Raw genomic sequence first — 21757 nt, forward strand, 5'->3', positions numbered from 1 at the left:
GTCCGTGCAGCATCTCGTGCCTTCAAATCAGCTCTCTCTACAGCTAACATGGATTTTTCTGTTAAAATCCATTGCTGATCCACAATCCCCTCCAAATCTTTAATGTGTTGGAGGAGATCGGCTTCCCCTTTTACCCAGTATGCCATCCCAGCACACAAACCTTGTAATACCATTCCCTTTTTCCTACACTCCTTTCCCTTGGGGTCTCCCAAAACCTCCCCCATCTCCTTTTCAAACTCATCCCAGCTGTACCCCTGCACCTGGTATGGGCCCTGATTGTTCCTTATCCATTTGTTCAAAAAATCCATTACCCCAGCTTGCCAGAACCAGCAACTACCAACACGAGAATTTGACATACCCCCTCCAAGCAGCTGCATGGATTGTTGGGGATGGGGACTTACAGGCTGCCACTCACCTATCCGATGCGATGCATCCGAGTCATGGCACCAAGATGTTAGAGGGCTTATTCCTTCACCCTCTCACTTCTCTGGTCCTTCTCGCATAAACAGAGAGCAACAATACCCAAAGTCCGAAGGTGCAAACAATTCAAAGTTTATTGGGGTGAACTTCCAGCAAGCTTAAATACAAGTTCCTTTTTCCTTATTTTCGAATCCCAACTTACTTCCTGTTTGCCCCTAATTTATAAAGTAATATTCTCAGCTATACCTTAACCAATCATTTTACTGAAATTTACCTAACCAATCCTAACATGTAACATAATTCTCAAACCATTTATAATCCGACTACCTTAATTAATTTATACCTACCAAAATTAATTAGACAGCAGACAGAAACAATTAGAGAACCAGACAGATTAACAATAGAAAAGTGGGGGCCATAAAGATAAAACAATAGAGAAACGAGGGTTTCACAACCACAACCATTGAGAAGTGATTTCTTGCCAGACAGGATGCTATAAAACTAAGTTTTCGTTAACCATCTTTATCTGGTGGTGATCGGCATTATCAGGGACAGGACTGTACTCCTAACTGCCCAATACCACCTTATTTCAATGTGACTAGTTTGGAATGTGAGGATGTGACCATATGCTTCCCACCTTATGGCTGCCTCTACTGCTTAGCCAAAGGCCTTAGCTTAAGAACAGGGCCTCAGTCTGTTACAGTGAGAGAAGGCCCTTACACAGGCAGACAGTGATTTTGATTCTTTTATACCTCTAGAACTAGCTAAATTATAAACATATACCTAAATTCTTAAAGTATAAGCCTTAACAGGGAGGCCTGCATACCTATATCCTAACAGTCAGGACTCAGCATTCATGTATCCTGCAGTCTGAACTTGGAATCTGATACATTCCCTCATTGGCTACCATCATTTGTGCAGCATGGAAGTGCTTCTTGTCCAACAAGGCAGCCAGACTGGGACCCATAGGCATGGAATGGCTCTGAAGGAATCAGCTGTTTCTCTATGTGCTTCATGAACCTTTGGATCCAAATGGTAAAGGACAAATTGTTGCCAATTTAATCATGGCATCCTTTAGGACCATGATCAATGGCACTTAACTAGGGAGCAGCATTCTAAAACTAGTTTACCTGGGCCACAGGTAATAGCTTACCTGGGCCACCATAGCTTCCATTTCTGGGGTGAAAATCAACCATGCGTACCTGCAATTTCTACCTGAGTTCTTGTCAAATCATTGACCTTACTTGGAGTAATTTTACACTTCTCTGGTGTAGAATTCTTCACCAACCACACAACATATCAGTAGTGATAGTGAGGTATAAATCCCCCAAATATGCCCTTTTATTTCTTTAATCTGGTGGCACAGGTTTAAATTAGGGACTAAATTCAGGTGTGGCTTAGAATCCCTGTAAGACACCAAATGTCAGGTATCTATTAAAAATAGTATCTGTCTGCAGCTCTATCACATTCTACATGGATTTCATTTTCTACACATTTGCAGCATTTCCCAGGGGAGAGCTGAACAGAAATGTCACTTCCGTTTTCCCCATCTCTACCTAGCTAGGGATTGCATTTCCCAAATAGGCATCATGCATCTGATTAGAAAGGAGATATCTTCAGCAGCGACCTCCTCCAGGGCCTGGGTCACAACTGCTTTGGGAGCCAAATGCATGGGTATTTTGCTTATTTACAAGGGAATCCTCTACCCAGCCCTTTAGAAAAAATATTGACCGAACCAATTGAACAACAGGGGGATTGGGATGGTGAATAAGGGAATCCCTCTGCCTTATCCTATCTTCTTCTGTTGTTACAGAGGGTGAAATGACAGTTTTCCCTATCCCTGCCCTGTTCCTGCTCTTTGTTATAGTTCAATATATTTTAAGTGAGGAAAATGGTGGTAAAAATATCTGCTCTCCAGCCCAACCTGAAGCAACATCAGAGCAACTGGGAAGGAAAGAATTTGTTCCTGAAGGGGAAACCTGATGTTTGTTTTGAAATGGGGGAACAGTAGAACCGTGATGCTCAGGGTTTGTTTAGACGAGGAAAAGTGATGGAGTTCAGGTCAGCCAAGGGGAAAGCTAATGCCAACCACTGCACCTGGGCTGCATCTGCTCTACAACTATAATTGTCTTTTTACACCAAGATCACTCACTTGAGCAGCCAACACCATGTACAGTCCTAGTGGATGTAGGGCACAGGTAGTTTTTTGCCGCAGTGTAGCTTGTTGGGATCAAACCTCTTTCCCCCATCTGGAGCTGATGAACATTCCTGGCTGGAGGGACGCACACTCTTATGTCTCAAAAGGAAAGGAGTTGATAGAAAAGATCACAGGACTGACCCCAAAGAAGGGTGAGCTGCAAAAGGCAGCTCATCTGGGGGAGCTGAGAGACCACGGTGAAGATGGCAGAAAGATCACTATATGGGAATTAACAAATGTGAATTAAAAAAAAAAAATTGGCCGGCCTTAGTCAAGGCATTTATTACAGTTCTCTCCCATGTGGTTTTGCTGATGTTTAATAAGCCTTGAGCTCTGATTGAAGCTTTTCCCACACTCAGAGCATGTGTAGAGCGTCTCTCCTGAGTGGACTTGCCTATGTCTGATAAGGTGTGAGCTCCAATTGAAGCATTTCCCACACTCAGAGCACCCATAAGGTTTCTCACCTGTGTGAATTGTCCTATGTGTGATAAGGTGTGAGCTCCGATTAAAGCGTTTCCCACACTCAGAGCATTCATAAGGTTTCTCACCTGTGTGAATTGTCCTATGTGTGATAAGGTGTGAGCTCCGATTAAAGCGTTTCCCACACTCAGAGCATCCATAAGGTTTCTCACCCGTGTGGATTCTCTGATGTGTGATCAGGGCAGAGCTTCGATTGAAGCTTTTCCCGCACTCAGAGCATGCGTAGGGCATCTCTCCAGTGTGGATTCTCTGATGTGTGCTAAGGGTAGAGCTCTGACTGAAGCTTTTCCCGCACTCAGAACACGTGTAGGGTTTCTCTCCTGTGTGGATTCTACAATGTATGCTAAGGTACGAGTGACAACTAAAACTTTTCCCACACTCAGAGCACATGTAGGGTGTATCTCCTGTGTGGATTCTCTGATGTATGATAAGGTTTGAGCTCTGATTGAAGCTTTTCCCACACTCAAAGCATGTGTAGGGTCTCTCTCCGCTGTGGATTCTCTGATGTGTGATAAGCCCTGAGCTATGATTGAAGCTTTTCCCACACTCAAAGCATGTGTAGGGCCTCTCTCCACTGTGGACTCTCTGATGTGAGACAAGGTTTGAGCTCTGATTGAAACTTTTCCCACACTCAGAGCATGTGTAGGGTCTCTCTCCACTGTGGATTCTCTGATGTGTGATAAGCCTTGAGCTCTGATTGAAGCTTTTCCCGCACTCAGAGCATGTGTAGGGCGTCTCTCCGCTGTGGATTCTCTGATGTGCGATAAGCCTTGAGCTCTGACTGAAGCTTTTCCCACACTCAGAACATGTGTAGGGCATCTCTCCAGTGTGGATTCTCTGATGTGTGCTAAGGGTAGAGCTCTGATTGAAGCTTTTCCCGCATGCAGAGCACATGTAGGGTTTCTCTCCTGTGTGGATTCTATGATGTATGCTAAGGTGCGAGTGACAACTAAAGCTTTTCCCACACTGAGAGCACATGTAGGGTGTATCTCCTGTGTGCATTCTCTGATGTGTGAAAAGGTTCGAGCTCTGAGAGAAGCTTTTCCCGCACTCAGAGCACGCGTAGGGTTTCTCTCCTGTGTGGATTCTCTGATGTGTGATAAGGTGTGAGGGCCAACTAAAGCTTTTACCACACTCAGCGCATGTGTAGGGTCTCTCTCCTGTGTGGATTCTCTGATGTTTCATAAGGGCAGAACTCCCATCAAAGCTTTTCCCGCACTCATGGCATGCGTAGCATGTCTCTTCCAAGTTGATTCTCTTGCGTGTAACAAGATCTGAGTGGCTACTGAAGTTTTCCTCTGGCCTTTGCTGACTCTCACAGGCTTTTGCTTTTTCTTGGCGTGCACAATTCCAGGAATCATTCCCTTTGGATCTTCCTGATAACATTCCATGGGATTCTACTTCCTCAGCATCTTCCTGCTGGGGTGTCTCCTCGTTCTCACTCACCATCCCAATGCCTGATGGGAGACAGAGAGAATCCAGACACAGATCACTCCCTGCATTGGACAGAAGGAAATCAAAGAGAGAAGAATGGAAAAAGGGATGAAGAAACCAAAATATGTGCGGGAGAGATCAAAGCTATGAGGAGAGGATTTTCCCCAAACCCTTCCATATAGGAGAGAGAGGAAGGGATCAGTTCTGGGTCCGCATCTCACCAGAACTCTCATGGGAAAGCGAGACTGGGGAGGGACCTGCTGCCAGTTGTCAGTCAGGGTAGGTGGGAAGCCATGAGTGACATCTGCCTAATGATTCCACATCTGCAGGGAACAATCCTGAACTTGGAGAGCTCACAAGGTCTTTGTAGTGCATCCCAAATGTTTCCTGTATTCACAGACAGTTTTTGAGTTGATTTAACCAATTCCTCACCTGTGCACGCAGCTCTCAGGAGCACTTCTTTCTCAGAGCAGTGGGGGCCTGGGACCCACGGGTCTTTCCCTTCTTCCAGCTGCAAGATCTGATCAGGTTTGGAAACTGGAAAACCTGCTCAAAGCAAAGAAAACAAGGGAGGTTAGTGGAACTTGTGGGATACTTGTCACAAGGAATATTTCATGGTTTTAACCCGAGCTCATTTTTAAGTATTAACATCCCAAGGCCATCTTCCTTGGCTCAAAGTGTCAGGAGAATTATTGGTTCCAGAGCAGCAGCCGTGTTAGTATGTATCCGCAAAAAGAAAACGAGGACTTGTGGCACCTTAGAGACTCACAAATTTATTATTATTAAATTAATAATAATTAAATTAATAATTAATAAATCATATTCATTACCTTAGTGCCTAAGGACCAACTTAACAGTCCGTTGTGCTCGGCACAGTACAAACCCAGAATAGTAGATGGCCCATTCCAGGAAGAATTTACCATCTAAATAGAAAAGGCAGACACAGAATGGGGGAAGGGGTAGAACCTACCAGCAGAGTGAACTATGTGAAGGCAGAGTGACAGATCTGATGAACACAAGCATACATCTTGAGACTATTGTACTTAATTTATGACTAGGGCCAGTGTTTTCTGGAAATTACTGCTATTACTGCATTTTTTTCCCCTGACATTACTCTTCATTTCTGGAATCACCCTTCATCTTCAGAATTGCTGAACAGAGGGTGGGGGCATGCAAGGTCACAACCCCCCAGATTTCTGCCTGGAGACACCTGACTCCCACCCCCCGGGGCACAGGGCAGAGGCTGGGGGCTGGCTGCTGTTGAGACTTGCTGCCAATTTCTTCCATCCTCATACAAGTCTAGGCTCAGCAAAACCACTGTGAAGTTTCCCCTGGGCAGGCGGGGCACTTTGCAGTGGGATGCTGGGCTCCCTAATCATACTGTGGAGCGGACGGCACTCGCACCTCCTCTTGGTTGTGTCCACAGCACCTCTCCCCTGCTCATCTCCCCTGCACACATCTGGTTCATGCCCCATCTCCCCAGCACACAGCTGGCTCTAGGCTCTCTATGCCCAGTGTCTTGGCCCCCTCCTCCCCCATACAGCCGGTTCCTGCTGCCTCCCCCAAATGCACTTTCATGCTGTAAAGGATTATATATTGTTCATGTTTGTCAATTACTCTGTTTTCATTGTCAGCAAACACTGGCCCTAGCTAAGACTGCTATCTCTATATTTGAGCTGGTCCTTGAAAGCATGAATACTTCACAGACTATGATGCTGAGATGGGTCAGATGATACTGGGATGGGCTCAGGGATGGGTTTCTGTTGAAGCTGGTGTCACTAAGGCGTGATGAATGCCCCATCTCAAGGTTAGTTATGCAGATCTCCAGCTTTTGAAGCTTTGCCCTATGCAGAAAGGGGCAGTGACGGATTTAACCTCTTTCAGGAGACTGAAGAGACAGACTGACTTTTTGGGGAGAAACAGCTGTGTTTGAGCTGACTGAGGGGGGTCTTTTTGGGCTACAAACTGACATGACCTGATAACCAAGAGGTAACCCTTTAAGAAAGGTTTTAATACACTTTGGAACCGATCAGGGATTCCCAAGAGAACTGTTGAGGGGGTAATGGTAAATACGCATTTAGATGCTTTTCTTCTTTTATATCTTTTCCCCATAAAGCTTAACCTCTGGCCCACTGTCATGGATCCGTAGGATCTGTGCAATATCCTGGCCTTTAAACAGTCCTTGGGAGGTGCCCCTTGAGTGCACCAGACCCCCAAGGGGTCCCACTCTTCCATAAGGATAGACCATGTAGCTTCAACACCTGAGACTGAGGGCATGTCTACACTTACCTCTGGAGCGACCAATCCAGCGGGGGTCGATTTATCGCATCTCGTGAAGACACAATAAATCAACCACCAAATGCTCTCCAGTTGACTCCGGTACTCCACCGGCATGAGAAGTGTAGGCAGAGTCGATGGGGGAGTGGCAGCAGTTGACTTACCGCAGTGAAGACACTGCGGTAAGTAGCTCTAAGTACGTTGACTTCAGCTATGCTATTTTCATAGCTGAAGGTGTGTAACTCAGACCGATTTAGCTTCCCCCAGCATAGACCAGGCCTGAGCCTTGTTAAGGGGCTTATTCCTTCACTCACTTACTTCCCTGATCCTTCTTGCATGAACAGAGAGCAACAATACCCGAAGTACAAAGGTGCAAACAATTCGATGTTTATTGGGGTGAACTTCCAGCAAGCATGATTCCAGTTTCCTTCCTTAGTGTCGCCCTTCCCAGCTCTGACACCACAGAGCCTTATAGCTGTGTCCCTGTTCCCATTCCTGCCCTTAGCCAAACATGGACTATAAGGTGGATAGAAAGTTGGCTAGATTGTCAGGCTCAATGGGTAGTGATCAATGGCTCCATGTCTAGTTGGCAGCCGGTGTCAAGCGGAGTGCCCCAACGGTCGGTCCTCAGGCCGGTTTTGTTCAATATGTTCATTAATGATCTGGAGGGGATTGGGCCAAAAGAAATCTGAGGAGGTTCAACAAGGACAAGTGCAGAGTCCTGCACTTAGGACGGAAGAATCCCATGCACCGCTACAGACTAGGGACCGAATGGCTAGGCAGCAGTTCTGTGGAAAAGGACCTAGGGGTTACAGTGGACGAGAAGCTGGATATGAGTCAACAGTGTGCCCTTGTTGCCAAGAAGGCCAATGGCATTTTGGGATGTATAAGTAGGTGCATTGCCAGGAGATCGAGGGACGTGATCGTTCCCCTCTATTCAACATTGGTGAGGCGTCATCTGGAGTACTGTGTCCAGTTTTGGGCCCCACACTACAAGAAGGATGTGGAAAAATTGGAAAGAGTCCAGCGGAGGGCAACAAAAATGATTAGGGGACTGGAACACAGGACTTATGAGGAGAGGCTGAGAGAACTAGGATTGTTTAGTCTGCGGAAGAGAAGAATGAGGGGGGATTTGATAGCTGTTTTCAACTACCTGAAAGGGGGTCCCAAAGAGGATGGATTTAGGCTGTTCTCAGTGGTAGCAGATGACAGAACAAGGAGTAATGGTCTCAAGTTGAAGTGGGGGAGGTTTAGGTTGGATATTAGGAAAAACTATTTCACTAGGAGGGTGGTGAAGCACTGGAATGGGTTACCTCGGGAGGTGGTGAAATCTCCCTCCTTAGCGGTTTTTAAGGCCCAGCTTGACAAAACTCTGGCTGGGATGATTTAGTTAGGGATTGGTCCTGCTTTGAGCAGGGGGTTGGACTAGACACCTCCTGAGGTCCCTTCCAACCCTGATAGTCTATGATTCTATGAAAAAAGAAAAGTAGTACTTGTGGCACCTTAGAGACTAACCAATTTATTTGAGCATGAGCTTTCGTGAGCTACAGCTCACTTCATCGGATGCATACTGTGGAAACTGCAGAAGACATTATATACACAGAGACTATGAAACAATATCTCCTCCCACCCCACTCTCCTGCTGGTAATAGCTTATCTAAAGTGATCATCAAGTTGGGCCATTTCCAGCACAAATCCAGGTTTTCTCACCCTCCGCCCCCCCCCCAACAAACTCACTCTCCTGCTGGTAATAGCCTATCCAAAGTGACCACTCTCTTTACAATGTGTATGATAATCAAGGTGGGCCATTTCCAGCACAAATCCAGGTTTTCTCACCCCCTCCCCTCCAAAAACCACACACACAAACTCACTCTCCTGCTGGTAATAGCTTATCCAAAGTGACCACTCTCCTTACAATGTGTATGAAAATCAAGGTGGGCAATTTCCAGCACAAATCCAGGTTTTCTCACCCCCCCGCTTCCAAAAAACACACACACACAAACTCACTCTCCTGCTGGTAATAGCTTATCCAAAGTGACCACTCTCCCTACAATGTGCATGATAATCAAGATGGGCCATTTCCAGCACAAATCCAGGTTTTCTCACCCCTCCACCCCCATACACACACAAACTCACTCTCCACTTTGGATGGGCTATTACCAGCAGGAGAGTGAGTTTGTGTGTGTATGGGGGTGGGGGGGTGAGAAAACCTGGATTTGTGCTGGAAATGGCCCACCTTGATTTTCATGCACATTGTAGGGAGAGTGGTCACTTTGGATAAGCTATTACCAGCAGGAGAGTGAGTTTGTGTGTGTGGTTTTTGGAGGGGGGTGAGAAAACCTGGATTTGTGCTGGAAATGGCCCACCTTGATTATCATACACATTGTAAAGAGAGTGGTCACTTTGGATGGGCTATTACCAGCAGGAGAGTGAGTTTGTGTGTGTGTGTGGGGGGGGGGGGGGGCGGAGGGTGAGAAAACCGGGATTTGTGCTGGAAATGGCCCAACTTGATGATCACTTTAGATAAGCTATTACCAGCAGGAGAGTGGGGTGGGAGGAGGTATTGTTTCATGGTCTCTGTGTATATAATGTCTTCTGCAGTTTCCACAGTATGCATCCGATGAAGTGAGCTGTAGCTCACGAAAGCTCATGCTCAAATAAATTGGTTAGTCTCTAAGGTGCCACAAGTACTCCTTTTCTTTTTGTGAATACAGACTAACACGGTTGTTACTCTGAAACCTATGATTCTATGATTTCAATTTCCCCATCCCCATTCCCTCTTCCCATTTCCCCCCCCCCACACACACACTTCCTGATTGACTGCAGACTATACAGTAAAACTTGAGTTTTGCTTAGCTATACCTTAACCAATCATTTTCCTGAAATTTAACTAAGCAATCCTAACATATTGTAACATGACTATGTAACCAATTATATCCCACCACCTTAATTAGTTTACACCCAGCAAAATTAATTATACAGCAGACTGAAACAATCACAGAACCAGAGATTATACAGACAAACAATAGGGAAATGGGGACTACAGTGATAGAACAAACACAGAAGTGAGGATTTCACATCCCAGCTATTGATAAGTGAGTTCTTGCCAGAGACGATGCTATCAAACCAAGTTTCCTTTTAAATCTTCTAGGCACTTCCCTTTCTCTGGAGGCGATAGGCATTATCAGGACAGGATTGTATTCCTATCAGCCCAATAGCACCTTATTTCAATGTGACTAGTTTGGAATGTGGGGATGTGACCGTTGGTTTCCCAGCTTATGGCTGCCTCTGCTGCTTAGCCAAAGGCCTTAGCCTAAGAACAGGGCCTCAGACTGTCACAGTAAGAGCAGGCCCTTACAACAGCAGACAGTGATTTTGATTCTTTTATACCTCTAGAACTAGCCAAGTGATAAGAATACACCTAAATTCTTAGAGTACAGGCCTTTACAGACAGGCCTGAATATCTGTATCCTAACAAGCCTCTGGCTTCAGCACTCCTATTTCAGCCTGAGAGCTCTGCCAGCAGGCCCAGCTGAACTACACTCCTGTTCAGAGACTGTTCCTCATTCATGCTTCCATGCACCTCAGCAAGTTTTTGCTGTGACACTGGGCAGACTTTTAAAACATACCAGGGTTTATTTGTCAACTGAAACACAGCATTGGAAAGTCCTTAGATTAGGACAGAGAAGCAAAGAAGACAATATAGTCCAGACTGGCCAATGCCCTTGAGCCATGCTGCTGTAGAAAACAATCTCATTTCCTTTCACTGTGCCCGATGTGGCAGAGCACTGGCTTTGCCTCGGGGGGTACTGCGCTTCCAGGCGGTTAGGGTTTGCCTCACAGGTTTGCCCGGACCCACAATGTAGCCTCTCTCCCGCTTCATCATCGGCCAGTCAATGGGTTAGGTGTAAGAACCCTCTCTAGTCCCTGTCTTCCTTCTCAGGGAGCGTTTGCGCAGAGAGGGATTGGGAGGAGGTTCTGTCACACTGTGAAGCACAGAGTGACCTTATTCCAGAACAGGCCTAGCCCCCTCCCACCAGGGTGTAACCCTCTGAGAGAGGGTGAAACCCTCCCAGTAACAGAGTCTCTCTGTTACACTTATCAAGTTTGTGGATGATACCAAGCTGGGAGGGGTTGCAAGGGCTTTGGAGGATAGGATTAAAATTCAAAATGATCTGGACAAACTGGAGAAATGGTCTGAAGTCAACAGGATGAAATTCAATACGGACAAATGCAAAGTACTCCACTTAGGAAGGAACAATCAGTTGCACACATACAAAATGGGAAATGACTGCCTAGGAAGGAGTACTGTGGAAAGGGATCTGGAGGTCATAGTGCTTCACAAGCTAAATATAAGTCAACAGTGTAACGCTGTTGCAAAAAAAGCAAACATCATTCTGGGATGTACTAGCAGGAGTATTGTAAGCAAGACATGAGAAGTAATTCTTCCACTCTACTCTGTGCTGATTAAGCCTCAACTGGAGTATTGTGTCCAGTTCTGGGTGCCACATTTCAGAAAAGATGTGGACAAATTGGCAAAAGTCCAGAGAAGAGCAACAAAAATAGTTAAAGGTCTAGAAAACATGACCTATGAGGGAAGATTGAGAAAACTAGGTTTCTTTAGTCTGGAGAAGAGAAAACCGAGATGGGACATGATCACAGTTTTCAAGTACATAAAAGGTTGTTACAAAGAGGAGGGAGAAAAATTGTTCTTCTTAACCTCTGAGAACAGGACAAGAAGGAATGGGCTTAAATTACAGCAACGGCAGTTTAGGTTGGACTTTAGGAAAAACTTCCTAACTGTCAGTGGTTAGGCACTGGAATAAATTTCCTAGGGAGGTTGTGGAATCTCCATCATTGGGTATTTTTAAGAGCAGGCAGGACAAACACCTGTCAGGGATGGTCTAGATAATACTTAGTCCTGCCTTGAGTGCAGGGGACTGGACTAGATAACATCTCGAGGTCCCTTCCAGTTCTGCGATTCTATGAACCAAAGGCCAGAGAAGGGCAGAATCAAAGTCGTCACTTTGTGGGATTCTCCTTGTCATTTTCCCCAAGGCAGCTGTCTCAGGTTTATAAAGTTGTTTGATGCTCCAGCCTTTATACAGTCTCTCCTGGGAGTGCCCCCTTTCATGGGCTGGGCCTAGTTTTAGCTTTTGTCAAGCGTGACCCTGGGGGCTCTGAGACTGGGCCTTCTTGCCTCAGCACATCGTGTCTCTTTCTGTGGCTCCCCAGTAAGTCCAAATGAGTAGATACTCCCGATACAGACAGGAATGCATCCGATGAAGTGAGCTGTAGCTCACGAAAGCTTATGCTCAAATAAATTGGTTAGTCTCTAAGGTGCCACTAATACTCCTTTTCTTTTTGCAAATACAGACTAACACGGCTGCTACTCTGAAACCGATACAGACTGTGAACATAAGAACAGCCCACTGCGTCAGACCAATGGTCCATCTAGCTCAGTGGCCAATGCCAGGTGCTTCAGAGGGAATGAATAGAACAGGTAATCATGTGATCCATCCCATCACCCATTCCCAGCTTCTGGCAAACAGAGGCTAGAGACACCATCCCTGCCCATCCTGCCTGTGACAGTCGCAGATGGGGTGTTAGCTCTTGCAAAAGCCCCCATGTCTTAATTGAACATGGAAAAACACAGAGCTGGAATCAGTCTGGCTCACCTGTGTTAGTGTTGTTAAAACAGGTATGAGAATTATAAGAATGTGTTTAGACTTTATTGAATGTTTGTGAGTTGCTGCCTGGGTTAATATCTGACTCGCTGCATTGTGAGCCTCTGTGGCTCTGTAAATCACCAGACAGGAGAGAGACTTTACCGATGTGAAGTGCTGATTGGCAACAAAATGCATTACACCCTGCCTGGCAGGAAAGGTCCATCAACACCAGACAGACTATTATGGGATGTTAAAGAAGGCAAAAGACTGTTGTTGTGCTCTTGACTTCCCATTAGCTGAGTTTGCAGCTCAGAGCACATGGCAGGAAGGGGATTAAAAAACCCCATACTGAAGGAACGGATTATCTGTATGCTGCTTGGACTCTGGGGGGCAAAGTTTCGAGGCATAAGCAAGAGATCCCCAACTGCTTAGCCTGGGTTAGTCCTAAAGAATACGTAGCGCTTGCTTATTATAGAAGCTCTATTACCTTTTGAAATTTAACTCATCTGCATCTTTTTGATTACCTGCTTTAACTTTGTAAACAACTCTTGTTTCCTTTTAAATAAATAATACAGGTTATTACAGGACTGGCTACTAATCTTAAGATCTAAGATTTAATTGACTTAAGTGCCTCATCCTTTGGGACTGGCAGTAACCTGAATGTTGCTGTGATTCAAGGTGTAAGGCAGTGGTTCTCAACCAGGGGACTGGGGACCTCTGTGGGGCCACAAGCAGGTTTCAGCAGGGCTGCCAAGGAAGGCCAGCATTAGACTCGCCGAGGCCCAGGGCAGAAAGTTGAAGTCCCAGTGCATGGGGCTGAAGTCTGGGGCACTCAGCCCTACCACCCGGGGCTGAAGCCAAAGCCTAAGCAATGTATGGGGCCCCCTAACACCAGCCCTGGCTTTTATATGCAGAAAGCCAGTTATTGTGGCCCACGGGGGCTGTGGAGTTTTTATAGCATGTTGGGGGACCCTCAGAAACAAAAAGGGTGAGAACCCCTGGTGGAAGGGACCGTCTATCACAAAGGTGAGCTCACCTGCATGGTGAGATCTATGGGATGACTCAAGGGGACCGTCTGTGATTCCATGTTAATGCTGTTACAGCACCAGAAGCGTTTACACTTCACAGTTGGTTGGTGAAATCTACATGTAGATCTCACAACCAATTTGGGGTTTGGGCCCTGCTTCTTACCAGTCTGCCCGAGGCTGGTGCTCATGCTCTCGAGTCACTGAAGACAGCGTTAGAGAGACTTACAGGCACAACGCTGTAATGCACTGCAGAAAATGTGCAGGAATGCAGAGCAGGCTTCACAGTGGCACCGTGTGGGCCAAATGGTCTCCTCTAGTGCACTTCGGCATCCCGACAACCTTCTAGGAGGGTCAAGACTGCCACTCCTTCAGTGATGATGGATCTCCAGCATAGCATCACACGCACCCCATAACCTCCCTCATCTCCTGAGACAGAGGTGAGTGACAGAGGGTGCACAATAGATCCTGGGGGGGGTAGGGAAAGGGATAACAAAACACACCTTCTGCAGGTCACCCCTCAGGAAGTGAAGGTGACAGGCATTGTGGTGGCAGTAAAGGGGGAGAGGAGGAAGTGGGAGCAAAAGGGAGCAGTACCCTCAAAGGCAATGCTGCCAATGGGTTGCCCCACCACATCAGGCATGGGGCTGATAGGGGGCCATTCCCTGGGCCTGGGTGCCTGTGAAGGGCTATATAAACCCCACACTGGCATAGAAGGCGTTAAATTGCTGCTTTAGTCTGGACTGGCCCAGCCCCTCCACACCTGCAACACATATGGGACAGAAGCTGAAAGAGCTGGGGATCCTAAAGAAAAGCACCACTGAGAACCACCTCTTCAAGGTACTTTAAGTCTCTTCACCCTGGCATCCCCAAACCAGTTCTGGTCCTTATCTTCTTGCAGGAAAGACCATCTGTATGGCAATCCATGCACAAGCCCTGGCGACCTCGGTTCAGGGCTCACTTCAGTATATGGCTATCTCATGTTGTTACAGCCCCGACAGAAACATGTCCAGTAAAAATGTGAAGCAAGGGGAGGCAATGCCTGTTTCTCTCAGCAGGTGGCAGCACAGCCAGATCAGACTGCATCAGCAGTTCTCAAGAAATGTAAAGGGGATGGGGTGGGGAACAGGAGGTGGGATTAGATGTTTTCATTCCTTCTTACAATGAGATCCTTAGGTGGGGGAGGAGATTAGGGTGGTGCAGTGGTAGGGTGACCAGATGCCCTGTTTTTAAAGGGATAGTCCCATATTTAAGTCTTCCTGCAGGTGTCCCGACTTTTCCTTAAAAATGGGCAAAGCGTCCCATATTTTCTGTCTTTCTTCCCCCCACCCCCCAGAGTACTGGTGGGTCCTGCTGCTGGCCAGATCTCTGCTCGCCGGCCACCCGCCCGCCCATCAGCGGTGAGTGTGGGGTGACCTAGTGGCTGATGATGGGGGTGGGTGTGCAAAGCTGGTGACAAGGCGAAGATGCAGCATGTGGGGCAGGCCGCTCCCCCTGGCACCCTCCTCTGCTGAGCCACCTCTCTAGCCGGGTTCGTTGAACCCCCTGCAGTCGAGTTCCCAGGGCCCTGGTGCACAAGGCATGCTTAGGGCTCAACCGCTTCCTGCCTGTGCTGGAGCCAGGGTGGGGAGGACAGGAGGCTGCTGGGTTATGTCGGTGCGTGGCCAGCAGCAGCCTGGAGGTGTTACCTGCCTTTCCGCACTGTGTGGGCAGGAGGGGACAAGCTGCTTCCAGACACAGACAGGTGCGGGGAAGAGTTGAGCTCTGCAAAGGCAAAGACCAGATCATCCTCTGCAGCTAGGAGCAGCTCCTGTCCCTTCCCTCCCACAGAGTGCCGAAAGGCTGCTGCTGGCCACATTCTGCTGAGAGCCTTGGCAGAAATCTGGGGAAGGTAGGGTATGTGACCCTGCGTGCCCCCTCACTTGTTGCCTCGGGAAGATGTGGTGCCGGGTACCAGGAGAGGCGGGTCAGTCCCAGGGGCCCAGCCAGGCATGGAGGGTGGAGAGCCCTGGGCAGGGAGGGTGGGGTTGGTCGGTCACCCCCCACATAAGGAAGTTATATGGGAGTGGGGGATGGGGGGAAGAGTGTCACCCCTCCCTGTGTGAACCCTAAAGCCTTAAAGATAAGAAGGTAAATAAAAAGAATCCAATTACGCAGAATTTTTTTAACGGGGGCTCAGTCAGCTTGATGTTAATTTGAACGTTTGTACTGCATAGTTCTGATTGATAGCCATTGAACTCGCTTGAATATGAGTAATTTTACCAGGTGTCCGGTATTCAGCATAGGTCAATATGGGCACCAGTGCAGTGGGGTTAAGCGTTGTAGGGAGGGATGAAGTGAAACCTGTACAGCATTCTAAGCCTAGTTCTTAGAGAACATTTTATCCACATCACAAAAGCACTGCACGGTTTGCTGCAAATTGCTGGCCCTGTTGATGAGAGGGGTCCAGGCCTGGAGTATTCAGGGGATGCAGGTCAGAGAGGAACTATATTGGCAGAGCTGTTTGAGGGGGCCTAAGACTGAAGTATGTGGTGTGTGCAGGCCAGGAGTGAAGAGATTTGGCTACTCTATTGAGTCCAGCCGGGAAGCTGTCTGCTGTAGGCTTGGCTCAAGCCAGCGATCATCATTTGTTTCCATGAGCACCCAGTTCCCCCGCAGGCTAACATGAAATGGAGGAAAGCCCCCAGTGATCCTTTGGGCATGAGACTGATGAGCACAGTCCTTATGACAAGCACAAGCCATCCTGTTCCTATACATCCCACCCGTCCTCTCTTTTCTTCATAACAACAGTCTTCAGGTATGTAAAACGTTGTTATAAAGAGGAGGGTGATAAATTCTTCTTTAACCACTGAGGAGAGGACAGGACAGAAAGACCTTAAATTGAAGCAGGGGAGATTCAGGTTAGACATAAAAAAAACCTTCCTATCTGTAAGGATATCTAAGCACTGGAACAAATTATGAAGGGAGGTTGTGAAATCTCTGTCACTGGAGGTTTTTAAGAACAGGTTAGACCAGGGGTTGGCAACCTATGGCATGCATGCCAATTTTTGACGGCATGCTGCTGTCTGCCAGACCCCGGCGGTCAGCAGCGTATCATTAAAAGCCCGGCCCGGCCCGCTCTTCCCCGCCCCCCCATGCACCGCTCTCTCCTTGCAGGGCAGGCAAGCTTCCCCCTCCCTCCGCCTTTTCCCCCAGCATGCTGGGTTCCTACCCCTCCTCCTCTCCCTCTCTGCCGCGGCCCTTGCTGGGGGGGGGGAGGGGGGGGCGGAGCCGCAGCGCGCTCTCTGCTCCGGGAGCTTGCGGAAGGGGGTGGAATTGGCATATCCCCTCCAACCCCCTGTCGTGAGCCGCTCAGGGTAGGGGGCTGGGAGCACCCCCACAACCCCAGCTCACACCCCCAGCCCCCTGCCCTGAACCCTCCACACCCCCCAGCACTCTGCTCGCACCCCAGCCCCCTGCCCTGAACCCTCCACACCCCCCAGCACTCTGCTCTCACTCCAGCACCTCAACACCCCCCCAGCCCTCTGCCCTGACCCCTGAACCCTCCTCACACCCCCACACCCCCCTGCCCTGAACCCTCCATACCCCCCAGCACTCTGCCCTGACCCCTGCACCTCCTCACACACTCCCAGCCCTGTGCCCTGACCCCTGTCCCACCCCCCAACACCGACTTTCGCACCCCCCACACATACCCAGCCCCCTGCCCTAACTCCTGCACACTCCTCACACACCCCAGCCCCCTGCCCTGACTCCTGCACCCCCCACACATACCCAGCCCCCACACATGCCATGCCCTGACTCTTGCACCCCCCACATCCCCACCCCACCCCTCGCACCAAATGGGAGCTGCCCAGGTAAGCACTCCACATCCAAACCTCCTGCCCCAACCCTGAGCCCCCTCCCTCATTCTAGCTCCTGGCCAGACCCTACACCCCAACCTGATCCTTCACCCCCAGCCCTGTTCTCAGCGCACTCCCACCCTCAGCTCAGTGCAGAGAGAGGAGAATCATAGAATCATAGAATATCAGGGTTGGAAGGGACCCCAGAAGGTCATCTAGTCCAACCCCCTGCTCGAAGCAGGACCAATTCCCAGTTAAATCATCCCAGCCAGGGCTTTGTCAAGCCTGACCTTAAAAACCTCTAAGGAAGGAGATTCTACCACCTCCCTAGGTAACGCATTCCAGTGTTTCACCACCCTCCTAGTGAAAAAGTTTTTCCTAATATCCAATCTAAACCTCCCCCATTGCAACTTGAGACCATTACTCCTCGTTCTGTCATCTGCTACCATTGAGAACAGTCTAGAGCCATCCTCTTTGGAACCCCCTTTCAGGTAGTTGAAAGCAGCTATCAAATCCCCCCTCATTCTTCTCTTCTGCAGACTAAACAATCCCAGCTCCCTCAGCCTCTCCTCATAAGTCATGTGCTCTAGACCCCTAATCATTTTTGTTGCCCTTCGCTGGACTCTCTCCAATTTATCCACATCCTTCTTGTAGTGTGGGGCCCAAAACTGGACACAGTACTCCAGATGAGGCCTCACCAGTGTCGAATAGAGGGGAACGATCACGTCCCTCGATCTGCTCGCTATGCCCCTACTTATACATCCCAAAATGCCATTGGCCTTCTTGGCAACAAGGGCACACTGTTGACTCATATCCAGCTTCTCGTCCACTGTCACCCCTAGGTCCTTTTCCGCAGAACTGCTGCCTAGCCATTCGGTCCCTAGTCTGTAGCGGTGCATTGGATTCTTCCATCCTAAGTGCAGGACCCTGCACTTATCCTTATTGAACCTCATCAGATTTCTTTTGGCCCAATCCTCCAATTTGTCTAGGTCCTTCTGTATCCTATCCCTCCCCTCCAGCGTATCTACCACTCCTCCCAGTTTAGTATCATCTGCAAATTTGCTGAGAGTGCAATCCACACCATCCTCCAGATCATTTATGAAGATATTGAACAAAACCGGCCCCAGGACCGACCCCTGGGGCACTCCACTTGACACCGGCTGCCAACTAGACATGGAGCCATTGATCACTACCCGTTGAGCCCGACAATCTAGCCAGCTTTCTACCCACCTTATAGTGCATTCATCTAGCCCATACTTCCTTAACTTGCTGACAAGAATACTGTGGGAGACAGTGTCAAAAGCTTTGCTAAAGTCAAGAAACAATACATCCACTGCTTTCCCTTCATCCACAGAACCAGTAATCTCATCATAAAAGGCGATTAGATTAGTCAGGCATGACCTTCCCTTGGTGAATCCATGCTGACTGTTCCTGATCACTTTCCTCTCATGTAAGTGCTTCAGGATTGATTCTTTGAGGACCTGCTCCATGATTTTTCCAGGGACTGAGGTGAGAATGGCTAGAACCAGGGAGAAGGTAGGTACCCACTCTATGTGGACAGGGCCGGGACCCCGGGCCGGCGGCGGGCGGGGCTGACGGCCGGGGCCCTGGCCGGCAGGGGCCGGAGGATGGAGCCCCGGACCAACAGTGGGCTGGGTGGCAGCAGGCTGGGCCTCTCGGCCCACTGCTGGTCTGGGGTCCCGGCCTCTGACCCCGCTCGGCCCACTGCCGGTCTGGGGTTCTGGCTGCCAGCCCCTTGCCGGCTGGAGTCCCGGCTGCGGGCTGGCGGTGTAAGATCAGCATTTTAATTTAATTTTAAATGAAGCTTCTTAAACGTTTTGAAAACCTTTTTTTACATATGACAATAGTTTAGTTATGTAATATATAGACTTAGAGAGAGAGACCTTCTAAAAAACGTTAAAATGTATTTTTGGCACGCGAAACCTTAAAGTGAATAAATGAAGACTCGGCACACCACTTCTGAAAGGTTGCCAACCCCTGGGTTAGACAAACACCTGTCAGGGATGGCCTATAATAGAAAATACTTAGTCCTGCCTCAGTGCAGGGGATTGGACTAGATGACCTATTGAGGTCCCTTCCAGTCCTACATTTCTGTGATTCTATGATTCTGTCAGCACTGGAGCAGGAGTTAACAGGAGAGACCTACTCTACTCCAAGGGGGGAAACACTGGGAAAGGAACAGTTTGTGGAGCATCTCCAGCCCCAAGGTGAGGGCTGGCAGCATTTGGGGCTCTGGCCTTCACTGAAGGAAGGTGGGGATCCCCAAAGCTCAAAGGGGGAGCAGGCTGGAACTTGCACTGGAGACCCAGTAAACTCTGAAGGTGACTGAGATGCTCTCGGGGCCCCCAGAAGTAAGAGAGGCCCATATCCTGATGGGATCTGTCCACAGTCCCCCCCCCCCCGCACCCCAACACACACACTTTCTTTTCTTTCATTCCTTTATTTACTCTTGTTTGCCGACAGTCGGCTCTTTTGCGGTTTCACCTGGTACCCAAGAGAGGAAGAAAGTGCCCCGAGGTCTCAGCCAGAGGGTGGAGCCCTGATGCACTAGAAGGACATGCCCCTGTAGCACCCCTGGGGCAGGGGGCAATTGGACTCTCTGCACCCCAGAAGGCCTGAGGCCCAGCACTTTGGCACCAGTTTGATGGGCTGGATGGCCTCTCACTGGGGGCTGCCAGAAGCCTGGCACATGGAGTAGATACGGGGTGTCCTGGGGAGCAGGAAGCAGGGCAGCATCCCAGGCAGCACACCGAGAAGGGAAATGGAGAGGGGACGAGGGGGTACTGCAGTGAACTCAGCCCCCGTCCTGAAGGCCATTGGCAGAAAGTTGTCCTCTCCCTGGCCTTTGGGGGTCAGACAGTGACACAGAGATCCCTTGGCAAAGGGTCACTTGATCTTTGCCAGCAGCTCTCACCTGAGACCTGACAAACTCATCACACCAAACATCTCTTGGGAGGGTATTTATCCATAGGGGAGAGCATGTGAGGCTGTAACAAAGGTCGGGTCACTGGAAGAGGGGGAGTCCAGGGCGTCTGTCCCAGGACTCCCAAGCTGGACTTGGCTGAAAGTCACTGATTTTTGTGATAGCAAGCTCTGTTCTACACTGTGTTCCTGTCGCCTAATAAACCTTTTATCGGCTCGCTGAGAGTCATGTCTGACTGCGGAGTTGGGGTGTAGGGCCCTCTGGCTTCCCCAGGAGCCCCGTCCGGGCGGACTTGCTGCAGGAAGCACACACTGTGGAAGGGGATGCTGAATGCTCTGAGGTCAGACCCAGGAACGTCGAAGCTGTGGAAGCTTCTGCCCTGGAAACAGTATGCTCAGAGAGAGGAGTCTCCCCCAGAGTCCTGACTGGCTTCATACAGAGTAGTTCCAGAGGACTGACCCAGTGACTCCGTGACAGAGGCATCTACAAAAAGCTCATAACTGGTCAAGACTCACAATGACTGAGAGATCAACGAATGGGGCGTATGTAAGGAACAAAGCATTTATATTGAAAATCAACTTTATGGGCTTGGAATGGAAATCAATCACCAAGAGGTAATGGGCCCCAGAATTGGTCCATCCACCCAAGAGGGAGTCATCACCAATGTTCCCTCTAATTTTTTCCATCCATTTGCGGAATGAATTTTGTTATGTGCTCCACCAATATTGAGGTAATGTGTGGATGTGCGCCACCAGTTCAAACAAAAATCCTAGATATAAATATATTTTTAAACAGTTCATAGGTATGGAAGAAGAAGAAAGAATATTAAAACAAGGGACAAAATGTGGCCTACTGAAAACAGCTACAGAAATAAAACACAGTCATGGGCATTAAGCGAAAGCATAAAAAACATGCACCAGAGGCCCAATTTAATAACCTCCTCCTACCATAGACCACAAAATCTTCAGGGAAAGCTGCTCTCAAAAAATGAAGCATCTGCCAAAACACTAGCATGCTACCGACTTTTGCAGTTCACAAAACTATCCCTCTTGCATGCATATTATCTGCGCACACAGCCCAGCTTTAAGATGCTAAACAAATTTATGAGTCAACTAGAAATAGTCATGCTCTCATCGCAAATATTAATACAATATTTTCTGATACTGGAAAGGAGAGTAAAAGGTATTCACTCAGGCTTATACCATCTGTGGGATGTCAATTCTTAATCTGATGAATACTTCACACACAGAGAACAGTAAAAAGAAGTAATAAAGCAACACAGACAGCAAACAAAACCACAAACAAACAAGTGACAACACTGAAAATATGAAGGGAAGTAAAACAGCAACTGGCTGGTGATGGGTATTTTAAATGAGTGTTTAGGACCCACGCTGTGCAAGTGCAACAGAGCCCTGTAGAAACAGGCAAAGTTCTCCTGTTTTCACATTGTGTGTGCGTGTCACCAACTCAAA

At 48.5% G+C, this 21757-nt stretch overlaps 1 protein-coding gene across 1 annotated transcript in view; it reads right to left on the minus strand.

Annotated features, from left to right (window-relative positions):
• Positions 1-536: 536 nt before the first annotated feature.
• LOC141978972 (uncharacterized) overlaps positions 537-21757 on the minus strand; it is a 31844-nt gene continuing 10623 nt past the window's right edge. Inside the window, exons 2-3 of the mRNA XM_074941405.1 lie at positions 4964-5077; positions 537-4593 (exon numbers count right to left, since the gene is read on the minus strand). Coding sequence (XP_074797506.1) covers positions 2885-4546 — 1662 coding nt within the window. The 5' untranslated portion in view covers positions 4547-4593; positions 4964-5077 and the 3' untranslated portion in view covers positions 537-2884. The remainder of the gene's footprint in view (positions 4594-4963; positions 5078-21757) is intronic.

This window comes from Natator depressus, chromosome 28 (assembly GCF_965152275.1).
Source record: "Natator depressus isolate rNatDep1 chromosome 28, rNatDep2.hap1, whole genome shotgun sequence".
In the NCBI taxonomy this organism is placed as follows: domain Eukaryota; kingdom Metazoa; phylum Chordata; order Testudines; family Cheloniidae; genus Natator; species Natator depressus.